Source organism: Lacerta agilis, chromosome 2 (genome assembly GCF_009819535.1).
Source record: "Lacerta agilis isolate rLacAgi1 chromosome 2, rLacAgi1.pri, whole genome shotgun sequence".
In the NCBI taxonomy this organism is placed as follows: Eukaryota; Metazoa; Chordata; class Lepidosauria; order Squamata; family Lacertidae; genus Lacerta; species Lacerta agilis.
Genome location: NC_046313.1, coordinates 108,313,531 through 108,333,945, shown reverse-complemented (window position 1 = coordinate 108,333,945; position 20,415 = coordinate 108,313,531). Strand labels below are relative to the sequence as shown.

The following is a 20,415-nucleotide window of genomic DNA, read 5'->3' as shown; positions in this document are numbered from 1 at the left end:
GCTGCCCCAGTGCCAGGGAGCTCTGAGAACTGCAACACTGCGAGGGGAACAACTCTCAACACCTTTGACAGACTACAGTTTACAGGATTCTCTAGGGGGAGCCATGATTGTTTAAACTGGTATCACGGTGCTTTTAACATATGGTGCAGATGCAGCCAATACTGAAAGTTGGATAATGTGCAACCACCCCGATACCATCAAAGAGCACAAATCATCACAATTTAGGGATGGAAGGAAATATCCGTTTTGATTCTTGAATTTTCCCATTCTGTCTCAAATTCCATTATCCATACTTCTGCAGCGATGTGCAAATTTCTTTCTTTCTTCTTTTTTAAAAAGTGTGAATTTCTCCTAACAAACGCATTTTTGAGACATGGTTTTGACTAGCATGAGATTCCCCTAATATAATGCATTTCTATATGATATTTAAGAGACATATCATTACGCATCAGTTTCTTGGGGAACCGCATGGCAAAGTTTGGATAAGGGAGAATTCTGAAGGGCGGCTGTGCTTTGGGGTTCTCGTACTGTTTCGGAAAGTGAACGTTTCATAGATTCACCTTCAAATTTCTCCTCTCACCCCACCCCCACCCCCACCCCCATCACGAACACACAGTAAAAAGGATTTCTGGAGGGGAGGCGGGTGCGAGTCATGTAAAGAAAGAGACCGGGAAAAGGACACTGCAAATGCGTAAAATGGGGGAGGGGGAAAGGGGGAAGCAGCGGCTTCGTTGGAAGACTCGACTGTCAACAAAAGTGGAAACACGAATGTTAGAAGGAAGCAAAAACTAAAAAAACAGCAAGATAAGTCGATGAGGAAAAGGAGGAGGAAGAAAATGGCTCTGCCAGGCCAAGGTATGTTTCTGGCCATGGATTCTAGCCTTGTGCGCTTACTAAACATGCTCCCCATGACAATGCACCCCCTTCGCCATTGGTTCCCCCTTCTTTCCCGTGGGTCTCTGTACCTACCGGTTTTCGCCAATCCCGCAATATGCTCCAGTTGAATTCCTGGGATAAATAGCCTGCCGGGGGTCACCATACAGCCAGGCTGGGATTGAGAGGATACAAAGAATAATGGAAGTGAGGAAAGGCACTCACATTTTTACAGAGGCGCTGTGAGATGTGGTTGGTTAGGGGTGGACTCAAAGGCGGGACAATGACCAGGGCTATTTTTATAGAAAAAGAGGTGCTGGAACTCACCATGAACATCTCCCTTGTTCTCTTATAATGGCAATAGTGCCCCCCACCTGAGAGGTGCCAGAACTGAGTTCTGGTGATTTCCAGCTGAAAAAAGCGCCTTGGGACATCCTATTCCATACCCTCCAACATTTCTCCGATGAAAATAGGGACACCCTAAGGAAAAGTGGGACATTCCGGGATCAAATCAGAAACCAGGACAGCTTCCGTCCCTGGAAAAATGGGACACTTGGAGGGTCTGTGTCAAGAATCAATATTCTTTCAGGTCTCAGGGCATTAGTAAAATACACAGCAAGTTTCTAGCCCATAACACTGCAGTTTTTTGTTTTTATGCTGAAGACTTCTTACTATTACGGTGTCTGTAAATGGTCAAACGCGTCTTAGCACAAAGGGCAGCACTTTGCAACTTATTTACTTCCGCTGGCACTGAACAGAGATTGTGCCCAAAACCAAGCATGCAAATGAAAACAACCTGAGTGTTTGATTAAGTTCTGCAAGACGGTTTATGATTCTTAGGTTGTGTATGTGAGACAATCATAACAATAATTCACAAAGGAAACAGTTGGGAATAAATAAATTAAAAAGCTGGTATCAGGGTGAAGGAAGTCAAAACCTTATGTTATTTATATTTATGTGCTGTAAATGTTTAAGTTTCGTTGGTTGTAACTTTTATTGTCATTATCTATTTTTTTTATAAAAAAAATATTGCTGAATATTTGTTTTGTTTTGTTTTTCTGTTTTGTTGTTGTTGTTCTGATGTATCAATAAAATCTATAACAAAAAATTAAAAAGAAGAAAGAAAGAAAGAAAACAACCTGAGTGAATTTGGTTTGCCTTTCATGTACTGAAGCTGGCAGAGCTTCCAGACAAACTGTGTCCGCTTGGCGAAACAACAGCTCCCAACTTGATTCCACCTTCCTTGCCCTCATCTCCAAGCCCTGTTGCTTTTAGCATTACTTACCCAGAATCCCCACCAAGATGTAGCCAGCAATGAAAACCGCGAAGATAACGCAGCAGATAACGTCAGTACAGCTCCTGGAACAGAAGGACAGCGGGAAGACAGATCACGGACATGTATGAATAAATAGCAGAAATGGGGATAGAGGAGTCCACTCGGACCCCAAAAACACTCACCCTAGGCTCAGCCTTCAGCAACCTAGCACCCTCCAGGTGTTCTGGACTACAACTCCTATCAGCCCCAGCCAGCTTGATGGGAGTTGTAGTCTAGGACATCTGGAGGACGCCTGGGTGATGAAGGAAGCTGCCTGAACTAGAATCCTAGAGTTGGAAGAGACCACAAGGGCCATCCAGTCCAACCCCCTGCCAAGCAGGAAACACCATCAAAGCATTCCTGACAGATGGCTGTCAAGCCTCTGCTTAAAGACCTCCAAAGAAGGAGACTCCACCACACTCCTTGGCAGCAAATTCCAACTAGACAGCTTAAATTCCTCTGAAGGCCCAACCCTGGAAGAAACAATTAAAAAGAGGGAATTAAAAAGAGGCGCCAGGCCTCTGACAGGATGCGGGAGGAAGAAGAAGAAGAAGAGTTTGGATTTGATATCCTGCTTTATCACTACCCGAAGGAGTCTCAAAGCGGCTAACAATCTCCTTTCCCTTCCTCCCCCACAACAAAACAAAATAAAAAATTCCTTCCAGTAGCACCTTATAGACCAACTAAGTTTGTTCTAGGTATGAGCTTTCGTGTGCTGCATGTGGAGGAGCGGAGACACGAACCCGGTTCACCAGATTATGAGTCCACCGCTCTCAACCACTACACCACACTGGCTCTTTGGGAAAGTGCCGGGAGGGCTCTCAGACCCCGTCAGAGCATCGCACCTCCCTCCCTAAGCCAGACAGAAGCCTCCTGTGCTTTGGGAAGGAGGAGCCAGGGGAACATTTAAGGGACTAGTCTAGTCCCCCTATTCCACTGACCGCACACCACTGGGCCAGAGGGCAAATTTTCTTCACATAAATGAGCCATCACCAGGGATACTGGAGAATATAGGAGATGGGGAGCCCAAATTGCCAATGTTCCCATATCCGGAATGCGAATCAATCCACAGAATGCGATCAGCATTTGATCTCCTTTATTTTATCTTCATTTATTTATGGCATTTATATCTTGCCTTTCCCTCCAAGGAGCTCAATGCGGCACACAGTCATACCTTGGTTCTCGAACGGAATCTGTTCTGGAAGTCCGTTTGACTTCCGAAAACATTCAAAAACCAAGGCACGGCTTCCGATTGGCTGCAGGAGCCACGCCGGATGTTTGACTTCCAAAAACCATTTGGAAACCGGAACGCTCATTACCCGGTTTGCGGCGTTCGAGTCGCAAGGCGTTCGACAACCAAGGTACGACTGCACACGGTTCTCACCTTCCTTATTTAATCCCACAGGGTTCGAATCCCCACACAGCCATGAAGCTCACTGGGTGACCTTGTCCCAGTCAGAACCTCTCAGCCTAATCTACCTCACAGGGTTGTTGTGAGGAAAAAATGAGGAAGGGGAGAACCACGAACGAGCCCTTCGGAGGAAAAGGCGGGATATAAACGCAATCAAATAAACGGATGGGGAAATTTTCAGTTTTATTCACACTTTCCCCTAATTTATGCGTTTTGTTTATAAAAGCATTGATTGGAGAACAGCACCATAACATTCGGGTAAGTGAGATCTGTGAAAAATGGCTGCGTTTCAGTTCCAGTATTGTTTCAGAAAGGGTCAGTTGGATAGACCTAGCTGCTAATGGAAAATGAATTAATAATAATAATAATAATAATAATAATAATAATAATAATGTGAAGGTAACTGTCATCTGGCAACATCTGAAGGGCTACAGGTTGGCTGCAGTTGGAACCTAAGTATACCCATTCTCTTCTTAGGCTGCCTTGCCTCCCAGCCTCTTTCAAAGACACCACACAAGTAGTCTAGATTGCAGCCAGCTCACCTATCCATGCGCAAAGAGTTTCTTACCTGTTTCTGATGGGGCCGCGGAAAGTCGGGTCATGTTTCAACTTCTCCCCTGGTGAGAGAGAGAGATGTGGGAGGGTAAATCGAGGACAGGAGGAAATGTCTACTATGTCACAAGAAGAAATTTGGAGATAATAATAATAATAATAATAATAATAATAATAATAATAATTATTATTATTATTATTATTATTATTATTATTATTATTATTTGTACCCCGCCCATCTGGCTGGATTTCCCCAGCCACTCTGGGCGGCTTCCAAAAAAAAAAATCAAATACATTAAAATATCACACATTAAAAGCTTCCCTAAATAGGGCTGCCTTCAGATGTCCTTTAAATATCTGGTAGTTGTCTATGTCTTTGACATCTGAAGGGAGGGAGTTCCACAGGACGGGTGCCACTACCGAGAAGGCCCTCTGCCTGGTTCCCTGTAGCTTTGCTTCTCGCAGTGAGGGAACCGCCAGAAGGCCCTCGGCGCTGGATCTCAGTGTCCGGGCTGAATGATGGGGGTGGAGACGTTCCTTCTATGGAATCACAGAATTGTAGAGCTGGGACTCCCAGGGTTCATCTAGTCCATCCCCCTGCAATGCAGGAATCTTTTTCCCCAACGTGGGACTCGAACCCACATCCCTGAGATCAAGAGCCTCATGCTCTACCAACGGAGCCATCCATGGGTTTATAGGTTTTACTGTTCGGACCCAGAGCCACCACAGAGCCTTTGGAGCAACTTTCTTTCCCCTCACCGTATCAGTTATAGAAAAGCATTTCTCAAAAGGTAGGAATCCCAATCAGCTGTGCTTTATTAACTGATTGCCTGTAGCAAGGTACATTGGTACCCGGGGGCAAAAAAAAATTTTGTCACCCCCCCCAGAGGAGTTGGAAGGTCAGGTGGTACCCAGTGCGGAAAATTTCTTGTCACCCCCCCATTGATTCCCCCCCCTGCAAAAATGGTTTTACTTTATTTCATATTTTCTTACAAAGGAATAATAACAAGTAATAATAATAATAATAATAATAATAAACTTTTATTTATATCCCGCCCTCCCCGGCCAAAGTCGGACTCAGGGTGGCTAACATTAGATATATAACATTGGTATAAAATCAAACAATAATTAAATTACCTCCTAAAAACATCTCAAAATCCAATTAAAGTCTAATTAGATGGCTTTCCACAGGGTTAGGGTTACGAACAGTAAGTGTTCCACTGAACTGAAATTTCAGCCTTCACGACATAGGAAAACAGCCAAGTGAACAGCTATTTTGGTGGAGGAGGGTCAAGATATTAACCGATATGCATGAAATTTCATATATAGCTATATATAATCCCTAGTATAGTAAGATAAGACCTTTGGAGCAGGCATTTGAAAAAGAAGTTTTTTTTATGAACCGCCCTAGTAGGGCAGTAATTGTTCCTTGATCATTTGTCACCCCCTCCATTATGGGACATGGGGCGGCCCGACCCCTTGCTACGCCCCTGAGCAGGCAACCTGGTTGCATGTAAACTGGAAAACTGGCTACCTCCTTCAAGGAGAAACTAGCCAAGTTGCCGCAAGCAGCTGCTTCCAAAAGGTGGATGTTTTTTATTCAAGCCCAAGGGGCTGCCACTGCTTGGCTATTGCCCTGCCATAAGCCTCCTGGCCTGTTATGAGGTGCAATAGGATGAAACAAAGACTGGTTGGTAAGCAACCACAGCCTTCTCTGAATGTCCAGAGTCGCTTGTGGTTGTACAACCCAGGCAACTCGAGAAGCGTCTTCTCCAGATTATATACTTGCCTTATTTCCCCCCCAGTGTCAAATTGCCATGCAAACAAGGCCCGGTGGAAGGATTGCTTCCTTTCCCCTCACTGGGAACGTGATCTTTTTTTATTAATGCCTCCGGCCTTAGGGGAGGAGCATCTCCCATCCTTGCATGTTCATTCGGCTGCTGGACAAAGCTGGTACCTCCCTGAGCCGATACTCAGGCCCCTTCTGGTCCGTTTTCCTTTTTGTAATCCTAAAAAAACGGGGCTAGCCAACATGGCATCCTCCAGATGATGTTGGGACTGCCCACTCCCAACAGCTGCAGCCAAGATAGCCGGGTCCCTGAGGAGTTGTAGTCCATCGTTATCGAAAGTGCATCCTGTTGGCTACATGTGCTCTAATTTCTTTAAGACATCCTTTCAGTCCATAAGACGGGACTTCCCTAAGCCATCTTTTGTCATCGGCCTAGTCTTTGTGTAGGAATCTTTTGTTGTTGTTCAGTCGTGTCTGACTCTTTGTGACCCCATGGACCAGAGCACGCCAGGCACCCCAATCTTTCACTGCCTCCCGCAGTTTGGCCAAAATCATGCCGGTCGCTTCAAGAACACTGTCCAACCATCTCATCCTCTGTCGTCCCCTTCTCCTTGTGCCCTCCATCTTTCCCAACATCAGGGTCTTTTCCAGGGAGTCTTCTCTTCTCATGAGGTGGCCAAAGTACTGGAGCCTCAACTTCAGGATCTGCCCTTCCAGTGAACACTCAGGGCTGATTTCTTTAAGGATGGATAAGTTTGATGTTTTTCCAGTCCATGGGACTCTCAAGAGTCTCCTCCAGCACCACAATTCAAAAGCATGAATTCTTCGGCGATCAGCCTTCTAGTGCTGGTGTATTTATTTATTTCTTCTTTTTTATGTATTCTGTGTTCGCATTTTATATTTTTGTGTTGTGAACTGCCCTGGGATCTTTGGATGAAGGGTGGTATACGAATGAATATCATCCGAGAAAGACCCAGGACCTGGAATTGTCTGGTTTCCTAAGTAGATTGAGCAGAATTTGGGGGCATGCCCATCACTTGGAGGAGTTCAATGGCAGTGCGGATAGCGAAGCTATTAGACTCAATTACCAAGAGATAAGCGAGGGAGAGCTGTAAAACTCAAACCAGGAAATAGCCACTGTAACCCGAACCACAGAGGGCATCAGGTGCAAAAAAAGACTATAATAGCAGCCGCTGATGTGGAATACAAAACATCACTGAAAACAATATTCTTCCCCGGAATGACATCACCTCCAGGTATTGGCTGAGCACCAGGGGTCTTTTGCATAATATAGCACCCACACCTGGGCATTTCCATTTTGGCGCTGTGCCAAACTTGGAAGCCGATACCCATGAGCAAACGTTCAATGCCCCGGTCGCATCTTGCCATCCATGAATCACCTGCTGCCAGTAGTGTCCCCTTAACCTCTCTGCAGCAGCGTATGAAAAGGACGACTCCTTGGGGTGGGCTCTCAATAGTCATATTCATTTATTTTAACTGGTTCGCTAATACACTTTTCAGGGCGCATAGCCCTCCCCAAGACGGATCGCAACACATAAAAACATCACCAATAAATACAACAAGCTCCAACATCAAAACCATCAGCTAAGGAAACGTTGAAAGGTGGGATGCTGCCTTATACCGAGTCAGACCATTGCTCAGTATTGCCTGCACTGGCCGGCAGCAGCTCTCCAGGGTTTCAGGCGCCGAGGTTTTCTCCAGCCATAGCTGGAGACGCCAGGGATCAAAACAGGGGCCTTCCCACATGCAACAATAAAATAAAATAAACGCATGCCATGGAAAGCCTTCTGTGAGATTCTCAGTTCAGCCTTCTCAGTTATATGCCTGGTATGAGGTTCTCCTATTAAGAGCTTCACAGCTACACTCTGGATGAAGGGACATTTCTAGGCAGCCTTTGGGTAGGTTCCCATTAGTAATAAATGTTGTGTATTGATTCAAGGGTTATCATATCTGTATTACTATTGTCTGTATTCACATTAGGGGAAAGTAACTGCCTTCCTGTTCCAGAAGGAACAGCTACTATTGGTTCATTCAAGTCGCTGCATTTGGATCCTCAGTCTTATTGGTTCCAACCAAAAGGCAGCTTTGTGATTGATTGAGATTGTTCCCTCCAAAATGTATCCTTTCCAGCCAGTCTTCTGTCCCTATAAATGTAGCTTCCCTCTCCTCAGTCTCCAGTCTTGTTTGCTTGAATAAAGAGCATTACATGAAGAAGCTGTCTCCTGCCCACTATGTCAGAGCTGAAATCACTTGCTGAAATCATTATCCCCACGCTACTACACAATCCCTTTCCCCTTGACCTGCGATTGCCCTGCCCAACTCCAGCACACTGCATTTACCATACGGAGGAGGAAGAAGAAGAAGAGTTTGGATTTGATATCCCACTTTTCACTACCCGAAGGAGTCTCAAAGTGGCTAACATTCTCCTTTCCCTTCCTCCCCCAAAACAAACACTCTGTGAGGTGAGGGGGGCTGAGAGACTTCAGAGAAGTGTGACTAGCCCTAGGTCACCCAGCAGATGCATCTGGAGGAGTGGAGACGCGAACCCAGTTCCCCAGATAACGAGTCTACCGCTCTTAACCACTACACCACACACTGGAATAAATCATAGTAATTACAAAGCGGCAAGAGGAATGCTATGGGTGGTCATTAGTTTGCTGTTGACTGCAAGTACATAAAATGAATGGGTACAGCAGGGCAATGAGCGTTCTAGCCTTTCCCTAGAGAGGAAGGATTTCCCTGTGTAGGTGTCTCAGCATGGGAAACGTGACATTCAGATTTCTAGTCCGACAAGTTTGGCTCTGCAATTCAAGAGCCAATACCTGGTCTGGTGGATAGATGAAGCCCGACTCAGCTAAGGACTCAATGCTAGGTTTGTACATTGTAAAGTTCCTCAACTGCTTAACTTAGAAGACTTACCCCCAAATCCAACCATTCTGGACAACAACCATACGAGAAATATGTAAAATAACCAAGCAAGTGCTAGAAACCACCCCAGAATTGGTCTTACTAAACATCTTCCAAGACAATAATGCCCACTTACAACACAAAGAACTCATAATCCATCTACTCTCAGCAGCCAGAAACATCATAACCAGACACTGGAAAGACCTGTCAGGAGTAAACATGGACCAATGGTACCAAGTAGTATGGGAAACAGCCCTACTAGAAAAACTAACCAGTAACCTGAAACTAGCACGGGGACAAACACAAGAAGACACCTTCACCCCGATATGGTTCCCCTTCATCACACACACAGCCCAACAAGACAATGACAAAAATCTACCAACAGCATACAAATCAATATGGCTAACCTGATCCAAAACACCCACCCACCCCACTCACACAGGAAACCAAAGATCACCACAGTCAACCACAAATGAACAATCACACCCTACACCAGTCCCAACCTCTCTCACCGCCAAAGAAGCACAAGCAAACAACAGAGAACCTACACAAACAACGCTGATACCAAACCCTACATATATTAAGTAAAATAGAAACATCGTCACCCCACCCCACCCATCCCCCCACCCCACCCACCTCTTTCCCCCTTCTCTCCCTAATGTCTCAACAACCAAAACTGATTTGTAAAAATGTTACATGGAAAAAATACAAGAGAGACATTGCACACACTTTTGTAAACCAAGAAAATCTTTAATAAAAAAACAAAAACAAAAGTAAACTTAAAAAAAACTTAATGACTTAAAAAAAAGGAGTGTCCAGATTCGTGAAGGACTGAACGCATTCATTCAAGAAAAGTGGGGAGATATAATAAAATGGCGGAAGAAAGCTCAACAGCAGGGATCATTCAGTGTGCAGGTACATTCATTGCTCAGTTCTCGAACGCCTTGTGACTCAAACGTTTTGGCTTCCGAACGCCGGTTTGCAAACGTTTTTTTTGGAAGCTGAACATCTGACACGGCTTTCGATTGAGTTCAGGAAGCACCTGCGGGCAATTGGAAGCTGTGCCTTGGTTTTCGAATGTTTTCGGAAGTCGAAACCTTGGTTCGCTGTCAGGCCCATTGTCCAAACCTGCTTTGAGAATACCTTTGAAAAACATCATTTTGTTCTGAAGCCTCAGCTACGTCTAGTCACCATTTGAATTTTCCATAATACGGGTAAGGTAAAGGTAAAGGTATCCCTGACCATTAGGTCCAGTCGCAGACAACTCTGGGGTTGCGGCGCTCATCTCGCTCTATAGGCCGAGGAAGCCAGCTTTTGTCCGCAGACAGCTTCCGGGTCATGTGGCCAGCATGACTAAGCTGCTTCTGGCGAACCAGAACAGCACACGGAAACGGCGTTTACCTTTCCGCCAGAGCGGTACTAATTTATCTACTTGCACTTTGATGTGCTTTCGAACTGCTAGGTTGGCAGGAGCAGGGATTCGAACCGCCGACTTTCCGATCGGCAAGCCCTAGGCTCTGTGGTTTAACCCACAGCACCACCCACGTCCCTGTAATACGGGTAGGGATGCCATAATTTGAAGAGCAAAAAGAGAGGACACATTCTCCAACTTCTACTTTTAACTATGGATCACTATGACGACTCTCATTTTACATACCCATGAAAAAGAGGGTATATCCTGGAAAAAGCGGACATGGGGCAACCCTAAATTAGCTCCTGGGCACAGATGATAAATCAAGATGGCAGCTACACTCAGCTTCCTGCTGCCGGGGTCCTGTGCTGGGAGGGCCCCTGATCTTCAAACCTACATCTGTCCCTGAACAGTTTTAAATGGCTGCCTTGAGGGATGCTCAAGTGTTTTATGGTTTGGGAGTGCGTCCCTAAGGTCCGAAGGCCATTCACAGTAATGAAGCCTCACCCTGAACATTCCTGAAGAGTAAGGGATCAAGAAACTTCCTTTCCTCTTAGGGCAGAATTGCTCTGGGCTTGTCCTCAGGACATTGGTGGCATGAGGAGCAGCATACATTCAGATGGTTAGGATCCGCATAACCCATTTTATGACAAGAGATACAGCTTTCAGTAAAGCCTCTCTCAAGCCATAACGCCATCAACTTTCATGGAATTATGTAACCCAATAGTGAGTGTAAAAGTCGACTGGGGTCTGGGACCTGTTTTTAGATCTCTGGGCAATTGGCAGTCCATCACGAAGGGGTTCTGCTTCCTAGACATTTAACAAAAGCAACAAGAAAAAGACACCATTTACTCTCAACTCACAGCTGCATCCACCAAACAAGGTTCACTTAAGAGTAGACCTACTTAAATTAATGGGCCCAAGTTGGTCATATCCATTAATACAGTGGTGACTGGTAAGTGAAAAGGCAGCGGAGCCAACAGGAGACCCTCCAAGTGTCTCTATTTCCCAGTTTCTGATTTGATCCCGGAACATCCCGCTTCTCCTTTGTTGTTTAGTAGTTTAGTCGTGTCCGACTCTTCGTGACCCCATGGACCAGAGCACGCCAGGCACTCCTGTCTTCCACTGCCTCCCGCAGTTTGGCCAAACTCATCCCAGTCGCTTCAAGAACACTGTCCAACCATCTCATCCTCTGTCGTCCCCTTCTCCTTGTGCCCTCCATCTTCCCCCAACATCAGGGTCTTTTCCAGGGAATCTTCTCCTCTCATGAGGTGGCCAAAGTACTGGAGCCTCAACTTCAGGATCTGCCCTTCCAGTGAGCACTCAGGGCTGATTTCTTTAAGAATTGATAGGTTTGAGTATTAACCCTCACAAAAGATGGCCAAGCTGCCCAGGTAATGCAATCAGTGAATATTATCAGGTATCCTGGCAAACAGGATTTCAGCTGTAGACTGCCTCCTTCTGTGGTGTATGTATGTTTTTTGAGGGGGGGTGGTTTAGGGCTACAGGGTAGGCAATTTCAAAAGTCTATATAAGGGCTTACGCACCATTTTTCGGGGTTCTCCTCCGTCCCTCCTGCATGGGGTGAATGGGGGCCCTGTTGCAACACTTCCTTTAATAAAGATCAGGCTTACTAGCCGCTTTGCTTCTCAATTTATTCTGGTTGGCCTATGTTATTTCTCCTACCAATAGGGAACCCACTTAAGGACTCTATATGGGCTCTGGAATACCCCATAAGGGAAAGGGAGCAGTTTTTCTTATAACCTTGTTATTGTTAAAACAAAATAAAATTTAAAAAATTCCTTCCAGTAACACCTTAGAGACCAACTACGTTTGTTCTTGGTATGAGCTATCTGAAGAAGTGTGCATGCACATGAAAGCTCATACCAAGAACAAACTTAGTTGGTCTCTAAAGTGCTACTGGAAGGAATTTTTTATTTTGTTTTGTTTTTACTATGGCAGACCAATACGGCTACCTATCTGTACTTGTTATTGTTATTATGGAATACAACGTCCCTATTGTCATTGGATAAATGTTGGAGGGTATGCAACAGTGGCTGGAGCCAGAGCCATTGCCAAGTCAGAGTCAACTCCTTATTTCGCCTCCACTGTCCCCTTGCAGAACTCAGCAGGGAGGACAATGGAAGGCTAGAAAAGCATTAAAGAAATAAGTGTGACGACACCAAGTGGAAATGGTGTAGTACACCTTTAAAAAGGTTTGGGTTTCCTCATACCAAACCACTCTGGCCATGCATCTGAGTGGCTTTGTTTCCCCATAAGAACCACAAAAGCAACCATCCAATTCCTTCCTGCTTCCTTCTGTATTTATTTAAGTACAGCATTTGCTTAGGGTGTCTCCAAAGTTTCACGTATTTTGCAGGAGTGAGCCAAGCGCATACAGGAGGTTTAAGTTAGTGCATTTAAAGTACTGTATCCCCCTAGTGAAATGGGTGGCACTGTGGGTTAAACCCACAGAGTCTAGGGCTTGCTGATCAGAAGGTCGGCAGTTCGAATCCCCGCAACGGGTTGATCTCCCATTGCTCGGTCTCAGCTCCTGCCCACCTAGCAGTTCGAAAGCATGTCAAAAGTGCAAGTAGATAAATAGGTACTGCTCCAGCGGGAAGGTAAATGGGCGGCGTTTCCATGCACTGCTCTGGTTCGCCAGAAGTGGCTTTGTCATGCTGGCCACATGACCCGGAAGCTGTACGCCGGCTCCCTTGGCCAGTAATGCAAGATGAGCGCCACAACCCCAGAGCCGGACACAACCCCAGAGCCCTTTACCTTTATCCCCCTAGTGAAACAAATCCCAAAAACGTGCAAAAAGTAGACTTTTTGCAGTTTGGAACATGGCAGGGAACATGGCACTGTGAAGCGTGGAACAGGTGAATGAGTAACGAGGAGATGCATGAATGCTCCTTGCCATATAACCGACCTGTGAACAAACTAGAACGAATGCTCAGCAAAGGCTGTGCATCATCGAGGCACCGCTTAAGCTTTGTGCAAGCAAATCAGGATTAATGCTAAATAAATGAATTGTCAGCAGGAGGAGGAGAACTGAAGCTCCCCGTTCATTGATGGCGATGTGGCAGGTGCAAATCGCCATGTTACCCCAGTGTGTTTTGTGTCTGGGTTGCAATTAAGGTGAAGTCACTCTATTTTTCATGGGCAATATTTCATTCTGAGGCATTCTGTTCCCAGAGGCGCACAGATTCACAGCTATTAAACTTAATTCTAAATAACATGGGGCATAATAAAGAAGGAGGTACCCCTGAGCCCGTGCAGAGTCTCTACCTCATCTCACTGAGAGATCACAGCTGGTCATCACATTTCAGGTTTTCAAAATGGTGTGGGGGGAGAGAGGGAGAAATTTCTCCCAAGATAAGTACTCAGGTGTCACCTGGTGAAGTTGTTTGTCAGTAGATTTGAGGAGGACATACAGTAAAATAAGGGTGGTTTTCCCCCCCCCCACACACACACAGAGCACAAATTCCTATGGAACTCACTGCCACAAGCTGTGGCAATGACTACCGCCTTTAGGCAACTTAACCTAGGCATAGGCAACCTCAGCCCTCCAGATGTTTTGGGACTACAACTCCCATGATCCCTAGCTAACAGGACCAGTGGTCAGGGATGATGGGAATTGTAGTCCCAAAAATATGGAGGGCCGAGGTTGCCTATGCCTGACTTAACCCCTATCAATAAAGCTCCAGAGAGAAGCTGGATAAACTACCATCCACAGAAACAGTGGAACTCCCTGCCTTTTGACATCTGGTGGGCATCTTCACTGTATGCTTTTCGGTACCTGCTGAAAACAACTTAGCCCATATAGGATTATTTGTCATTTTTATTCACTGTTTTTTTAAATATTAAATTTGTATACTGTCCTCCACCTGAAGATCTCAGTGTGGTTCGCAACAGAAAAATTCAACGTGAGAATCCAAAATACATAATGAAACAAAAAACAGACCATGTTGACATGTTTTCAATCTCCTTTTTGTTCATTGCTGGTTTTAATTGCCCTTCAAATGTTTTTAAATGGCTCGTTTTTTCTACTGCTTTTCATTGATGAGGTCAATATTTCTTGTAAACTAACCGGAAGTATTTGTTACGATCCGGCATGTATATACATGTAGTTAAGTAAAACAAAAATCAAAGCTAGCTTATCTCCTGCTTCCATTTAAAGAGAGTTTTGTTCCCTGCAGAAGGAAACTGCCCTTTCTATAATAACCTTGACTGACTTTACAGTCTGCCAGGGTAAAACTGCTTCACTTCCTTGTCTCGGTCTGGACTGAGGTGAGCAAATATCCGCCTTATTCAACTTTTAGATCTTGTTCAGCTACACACCCTCTTGGATAAACACTCCAGCCTTTTGCCTTAGGACCACTGCCTGCCCCAACACCCCCTACAAGATCCAGGATATACCACCCCCCACCCCCCGAGAGCCAACCCCCTGCAATGTAGGAACCCACAGCCCTGAGATTAAGAGTCTCATGCTCTGCCGAATGAAAGTTTTAAAGACGTCTAAAGCTACAGAAATCAGCTCTGAGTGCTCGCTAGAAGGACAGATCCTGAAGTTGAGGCTCCAGTACTTTGGCCACCTCATGAGAAGAGAAGACTCCCTGGAAAAGACCCTGATGTTGGGAAAGATGGAGGGCACAAGGAGAAGGGGACGACAGAGGATGAGATGGTTGGACAGTGTTCTCGAAGCGACTGGCATGAGTTTGGCCAAACTGCGGGAGGCAGTGGAGGATAGGGGTGCCTGGCGTGCTCTGCTCCATGGGGCCACAAAGAGTCGGACACGACTGAACGACTGAACAACAAAAACAATGCTACTTTAAGGACACAGGTGGCACTGTGGTCTAAACCACAGAGCCTAGGGCTTGCCGATCAGAAGGTCGGCGGTTCAAATCCCTGCGACGGGGTGAGCTCCCGTTGCTCGGTCCCAGCTCCTGCCAACCTAGCGGTTCAAAAGCACGTCAACTGCAGGTAAATAGGTACCGCTCCGGCGGGAAGGTAAACGGCGTTTCCGTGCGCTGCTCTGGTTTGCCATGCCGGCCACATGACCTGGAAGCTGTCTGTGGACAAACAACCGGCTCCCTCAGCCTATAGAGCAAGATGAGCGCGCAGCCTCAGAGTCGTCTGCGACTGGACCTAACGGTCAGGGGTACCTTTACCTTTAAAGTTATTTACAGCAGGGGTCAGCAACCTTTTCCGGCCATGGGCCGGTCCACCGTCCCTCAGACCATGTGGTGGGCCGGAGGAAAGAAAGGGAAGGCACATAAGGAGGGAAGGATGCTAGCATTCTGCCCCATGCCTGCCCCCCCCCAATGACTCTTGCCCTATTCCCTGAACTCTGCTCCCAAGACGCCGACGATTGAAAAGTTTGGAAGCTAAATAAATGATTCGTTCAAAATGACTCTCCTGTTTATTGTTTGCTTGCTTACATTCAGAGTGAGCTGCCCACTCTCTCACTTCCTGGTTTCCTCCTTCCAAGTGACAACGGAAAGACCTTCCAAACAGAGCCTGCCTGCATTTCTCCACCAAAATATTAGAAACTATTTGGGGGGGTGTTTGCCAAGGTGCGCCCAAAATCATTATTCATAGGAATGGCTATGCTGCCCTCACCTCACACTATAAATTCCAAGGATGGTTTCTAGCAAGGGAAGCTATGATAGAGGCATTTGTGGAATCCAGTTTTAGGTAGGAGCCTGAAGTGGATAACTTCAACTTGCAATATTGTGTGAGCGTTTTACAGCCAGTAACCACGCAACTGGTGTTAAACATTTAACCATTATGCCTTGAAACAACTTATTACGTAGACTGTTGATTTTCTGGAGTAGCTGTTTATTTGCTAACTTTATATACGCAGCCTGACACTCTACTCTCTTTTCATTAACAGAAGGCGACTCAGCAAGAGATATAAATGTTAAAATAATTAACATTGTTGTAATTGAGTACAGCAGGCTGGACTCAAGTCCGTTGTCATGCTGTTAGCAAGACAATGGGGATTACCGAGTCTTGGGTATGAACCTTCCCCAAAAGAAATGGTATCAAGATGAAGAAGGCATGATGTTGGGAACTTAATATTGCAAAAAAATATAATTTTTAAAAAAATGGATATTTCAGATATCACAGACAGGTGCAGCTAGTGTGGTTTGTTGGTTAGAGTGCTGAACTAGGACCTGGGAGGTGAGGTAAGGTAAAGGTAAAGGGACCCCTGACCATCAGGTCCAGTCGTGTCCAACTCTGGGGTTGCGCCACTCATCTCGCTCTATAGGCCGAGGGAGCTGGCGTTTGTCCGCAGACAGCTTCCAGGTCATGGGGCCAGCATGACAAAGCCGCTTCTGGCGGACCAGAGCAGCGCACAGAAACGCCGTTTACCTTCCCGCTGGAGTGGTCCCTATTTATCTACTTGCACTTTGACGTGCTTTCGAACTGCTAGGTGGGCAGGAGCAGGGACCAAGCGACGGTACCTCACCCCGTGGCAGGGATTCGAACCGCCGACCTTCTGATCAGCAAGCCCTGACTGTGGTTTAACCTACAGCGCCACCTGGGTCCCCAGGACCTGGGAGGCTGGGGTTCAAATCAGTCATGAACCTCACTGGGCGACTGTGGGCCACTCACCATCTCTCAGCCTTAACCACTTTGCAGGGTCATTGTGAAAACAGAATAGGGAGGTGGGAATCACTTTCAGCCCCTTGGATGAAAGGCAGGAAATAACGATAAATTACAGGTTGCCAAGTGGTTTTGGTTTTTTTAAATGGATTTCTCCCAAGAATGGCAAGCCTGGGGAAACCACAGCCGGCCTTTCGATGACAATAATGTCATGCGGTCAACTGTGAAAAACTTTGCAAACAGGAGGAGCAGCCACCTGGAAGCACCCAAAGATTTTCAGAAGGGGAATGATCCCCGGCAAAGCAGCCTGTTGCAGCAGGACAAACAAAGGGTCTTGTGGCACCTTAAAGGTCAACCAGTTTTGTTGTGGCATCAGCTTTCATGTCCGCCTGATGCATGAAGGAAAATCCTCAATGTTGTATATGGCCACGGCTCTAACTGAAAGTGTTACTATGGGCCCGGTCAGCACCACACATTTAAAGCAGTATCAAACCACTGTCACGCCTCTCCGCAAAACAATCCTGGAAGCTATAGTTTGTTAAGTGTGCCGAGAGTTGTTGGGAGGCCCAGATTGCTCTCCCAGAGTTTCCTGGGAAGAGAGATTTGGCTGTTAAACCACTTGGGGGAAACTGCAGTTTTGTGAGGGGAGTAAAGGTAAAGGTAAAGGGACCCCTGACCATCAGGTCCAGTCGTGTCCGACTCTGGGGTTGCACGCTCATCTCACTCTATAGGCCGAGGGAGCCGGCGTTTGTCTGCAGACAGCTTCCGGGTCATGTGGCCAGCATGACAAAGCTGCTTCTGGCGAACCAGCAGCGCACGGAAATGCCGTTCACCTTCCCGCTGGAGCGGTCCCTATTTATCTACTTGCACTTTGACATGCTTTCGAACTGCTAGGTGGGCAGGAGCTGGGACCGAGCAATGGGAGCTCACCCCGTGGCAGGGATTCGAACTGCTGATCTTCTGATCAGCAAGCCCTAGACTCTGTGGTTTAACCCACAGCGCCACCTGGGTCCTTGTGAGGGCAGTAGGGGTCCCCTAACAACTCTCAGCAGCCTGAATAAGTGGAAGCCCCAAATAAGGCTGTTTTAAAAGTGGGGTGGTGCTGCTCCAAATGTTCAATGCAGACGGGGCCTTTCATTTCCCTCTGACCTCACAGTTTACGGCTGTTTGCAAACATGTGCCTATACTCCTACCAATGACGGTTTAAACTCAACACATCTGATGAACCAAACTCTATCCATATTTCTCCCTTGCAAACAGCAGAGGGCGCATTTCCCTTCTTATACAGGACCGAGTAAATTGTGACGGTCCCTTAACTATCTCCATCATGGTTGTGAAAGTTTGTGCAGCGGGTAAGAGAGGGAGCTACAAATTGGGAAGAGCCCACCCTGCAGTTAAAATCTTCTTACCTCTTGCTCTACGGAGTCAAGGCCTTTGGCAAGTCTCTGGGTCTCAGAGAAACACCTAGACGGCATTCTGTTGAGTGTTCCAAAGCGCTATAAAAATGCTACTTATTTTTTCCAGCTGCTTTGTTCTTGAGAGCCAGACTCCTGGTCAACCTAAGTCCAGAGCTGTCTGTTCTGGCTGGGGGGGGGGAAGGGGGGAGTCACTCTCTGGGGTTTCAAATCCTGGCTATTCGGTTCTTCCAGCTGAAGCTATCAGGGATTGAACCAGAGACCCTTTTGCAGGAAAAGCATGTCTTCTACCAATGCGCCTTCACAACACTGCTAAAGGCTACATTCGTGTTTCCCAGACTTTGGTCTCCAGCTGGTTTTGGACTAAAGTTCCCACCATCCCTGACCGCTGGTCCTGCTAGCTGGGGATGATGGGAGTTGTAGTCCAAAAACCGCTGGAGACCCAAGTTTGGCAAAACTTTACTCCATCACGTAGCCCAAGGTTTCTGAAGAGTGTTTTAATCCATTTTCTTTTTCCACACACCCTCCCACTCCCGTTTAGAAGCAGAACCGAGTTTAAAAGTCCCCTAAGCCGGAGGATGTTTATCTGAACTGAGCACATCACCCCCCTCGCCTGTGCTAAAACGCCCCACAATCATCCCCTTCCCCTTTTGTCAAACGTTTGATTTTTAAGCTCCTCGGGGCAGGGAACTTCTCCCGCGCCACTGACTGCACTATGCAAATAAAATATAACAACCATGCATGCAAAAACGAGATCCGATACTCCCTCTCCAAACATGCAAACACACATTCCTGGACCCTGGAAGCGGCTTGAGCTGATCCAGACCCAAAGAGCCCATAACAAGGAAGTGGGTTTTCCATTTACTCCTCCGGACCAATTAAATGCACAAAATAAAACAAAACGTCCACGTGAACCCGGCTTGTTTCAGTTAACTCCCCACCAAAATTAAAAGGGCACGTGTCATTTGCTGATTTGTGTTCAAACTTCTGAAACCCACCAAAAAGTGTTTCCTACTTTCTCTCCCTCCCCCACCTCAAGTGGTCCAACACATCCGGCGCAAAAAGCCTCTCCCAAAATGCTGTGTTCCCCTTTCAAAGCCACCAAGATCTCAGAGATGGTGGGTGAGGGGTATTTGGGTAGCCAGAGGGGCAGGGGCATGGCAGCTGTCCCCACCCCCACCCCACCCTCTTAATCAAGTAAGTAAATAAAAATACTTAGGGTAGAAACTGCAGAAAGATTTTGACAGATTTTTTCTGAGCACTTGGGGTCAAAAGAAAGTAATTTCAAACAACTGTTGTTGAGACCATTCATTCCGAGTGAGCCAGGCAGAGAGAGGATGACGACAGGTGGGTGTCCTGCCCCTCCCTAACGTAAATCCTGGCTATGCCCAGGTGGAAAAAAAAAAAAAAAACAGAATTTGGCTTTGGATTTCCCCCTCCCCCAACACACTCCACTTTCAATCCAAACTTCCCATCCTCATCTGCCTCCCCCCCCCCCCAATCCCGCGCACCGATTTCTCCAGATTTAAAGGGGGGGTTTCCTTTTTGCCAATCACCATCCCAACACCCCCGAGTCCTGAAGCTTGGGGACTCACCATAGGGGCTGACGGCTTGGCCCCCCATGGCCAAAGGGGGTGACTCAGTCTCCGCAGGCGCCACCTGATCCTAGGACTGGGCAAGGACGGCGGAGAATGCTCCGAAAGGGAGATTCTGATCTGGAACCTGTTGCTTAGCAGTTAGTTGCCTGCCAGCCTTTCTCCTCCCGCTTTGACATCACCGCCGCCCTGCCTGGTGGTGCGAGCGACGCACCTGCTGGCTGCGCTCACCTGCCTCTCAGCCCGGCCACGCCCCCTGCCCCAAGCCACGCCCCCTCCCGCCAGCCGCGCTGCGCCTTAACCCGCCGCGCTCCGGCCAGAGGCTGCTGGACACGGTCATGATCTCCTACTCACCCTCCCCTCCTCTCTCGTTGCCCTTTGGGACCCCCCCCCCCGCAGCAACCCTGACTTTCAGCCTCATTCCACGTGCTCCAAAGTTTTCCCGAAGAGATGAAAAACACATCTCGGAACCTCTACATTGGGGATCCGCCCCCCCCAAAAAAATACCGGG

The 20,415-nt window shown here is 46.9% G+C and overlaps 1 protein-coding gene across 1 annotated transcript in view; it reads right to left on the bottom strand.

The window, feature by feature from the left end:
* Positions 1 to 20,145, bottom strand: part of SLC44A4 (solute carrier family 44 member 4) — a 48,549-nt gene extending 28,404 nt beyond the window's left edge. The window contains exons 1-4 of the mRNA XM_033141693.1: positions 19,905 to 20,145; positions 4,168 to 4,216; positions 2,159 to 2,232; positions 970 to 1,048 (exon numbers count right to left, since the gene is read on the bottom strand). Of these exons, the coding sequence (XP_032997584.1) occupies positions 970 to 1,048; positions 2,159 to 2,232; positions 4,168 to 4,216; positions 19,905 to 19,932 (230 nt within the window). The 5' untranslated portion in view covers positions 19,933 to 20,145. The remainder of the gene's footprint in view (positions 1 to 969; positions 1,049 to 2,158; positions 2,233 to 4,167; positions 4,217 to 19,904) is intronic.
* Positions 20,146 to 20,415: the final 270 nt, after the last annotated feature.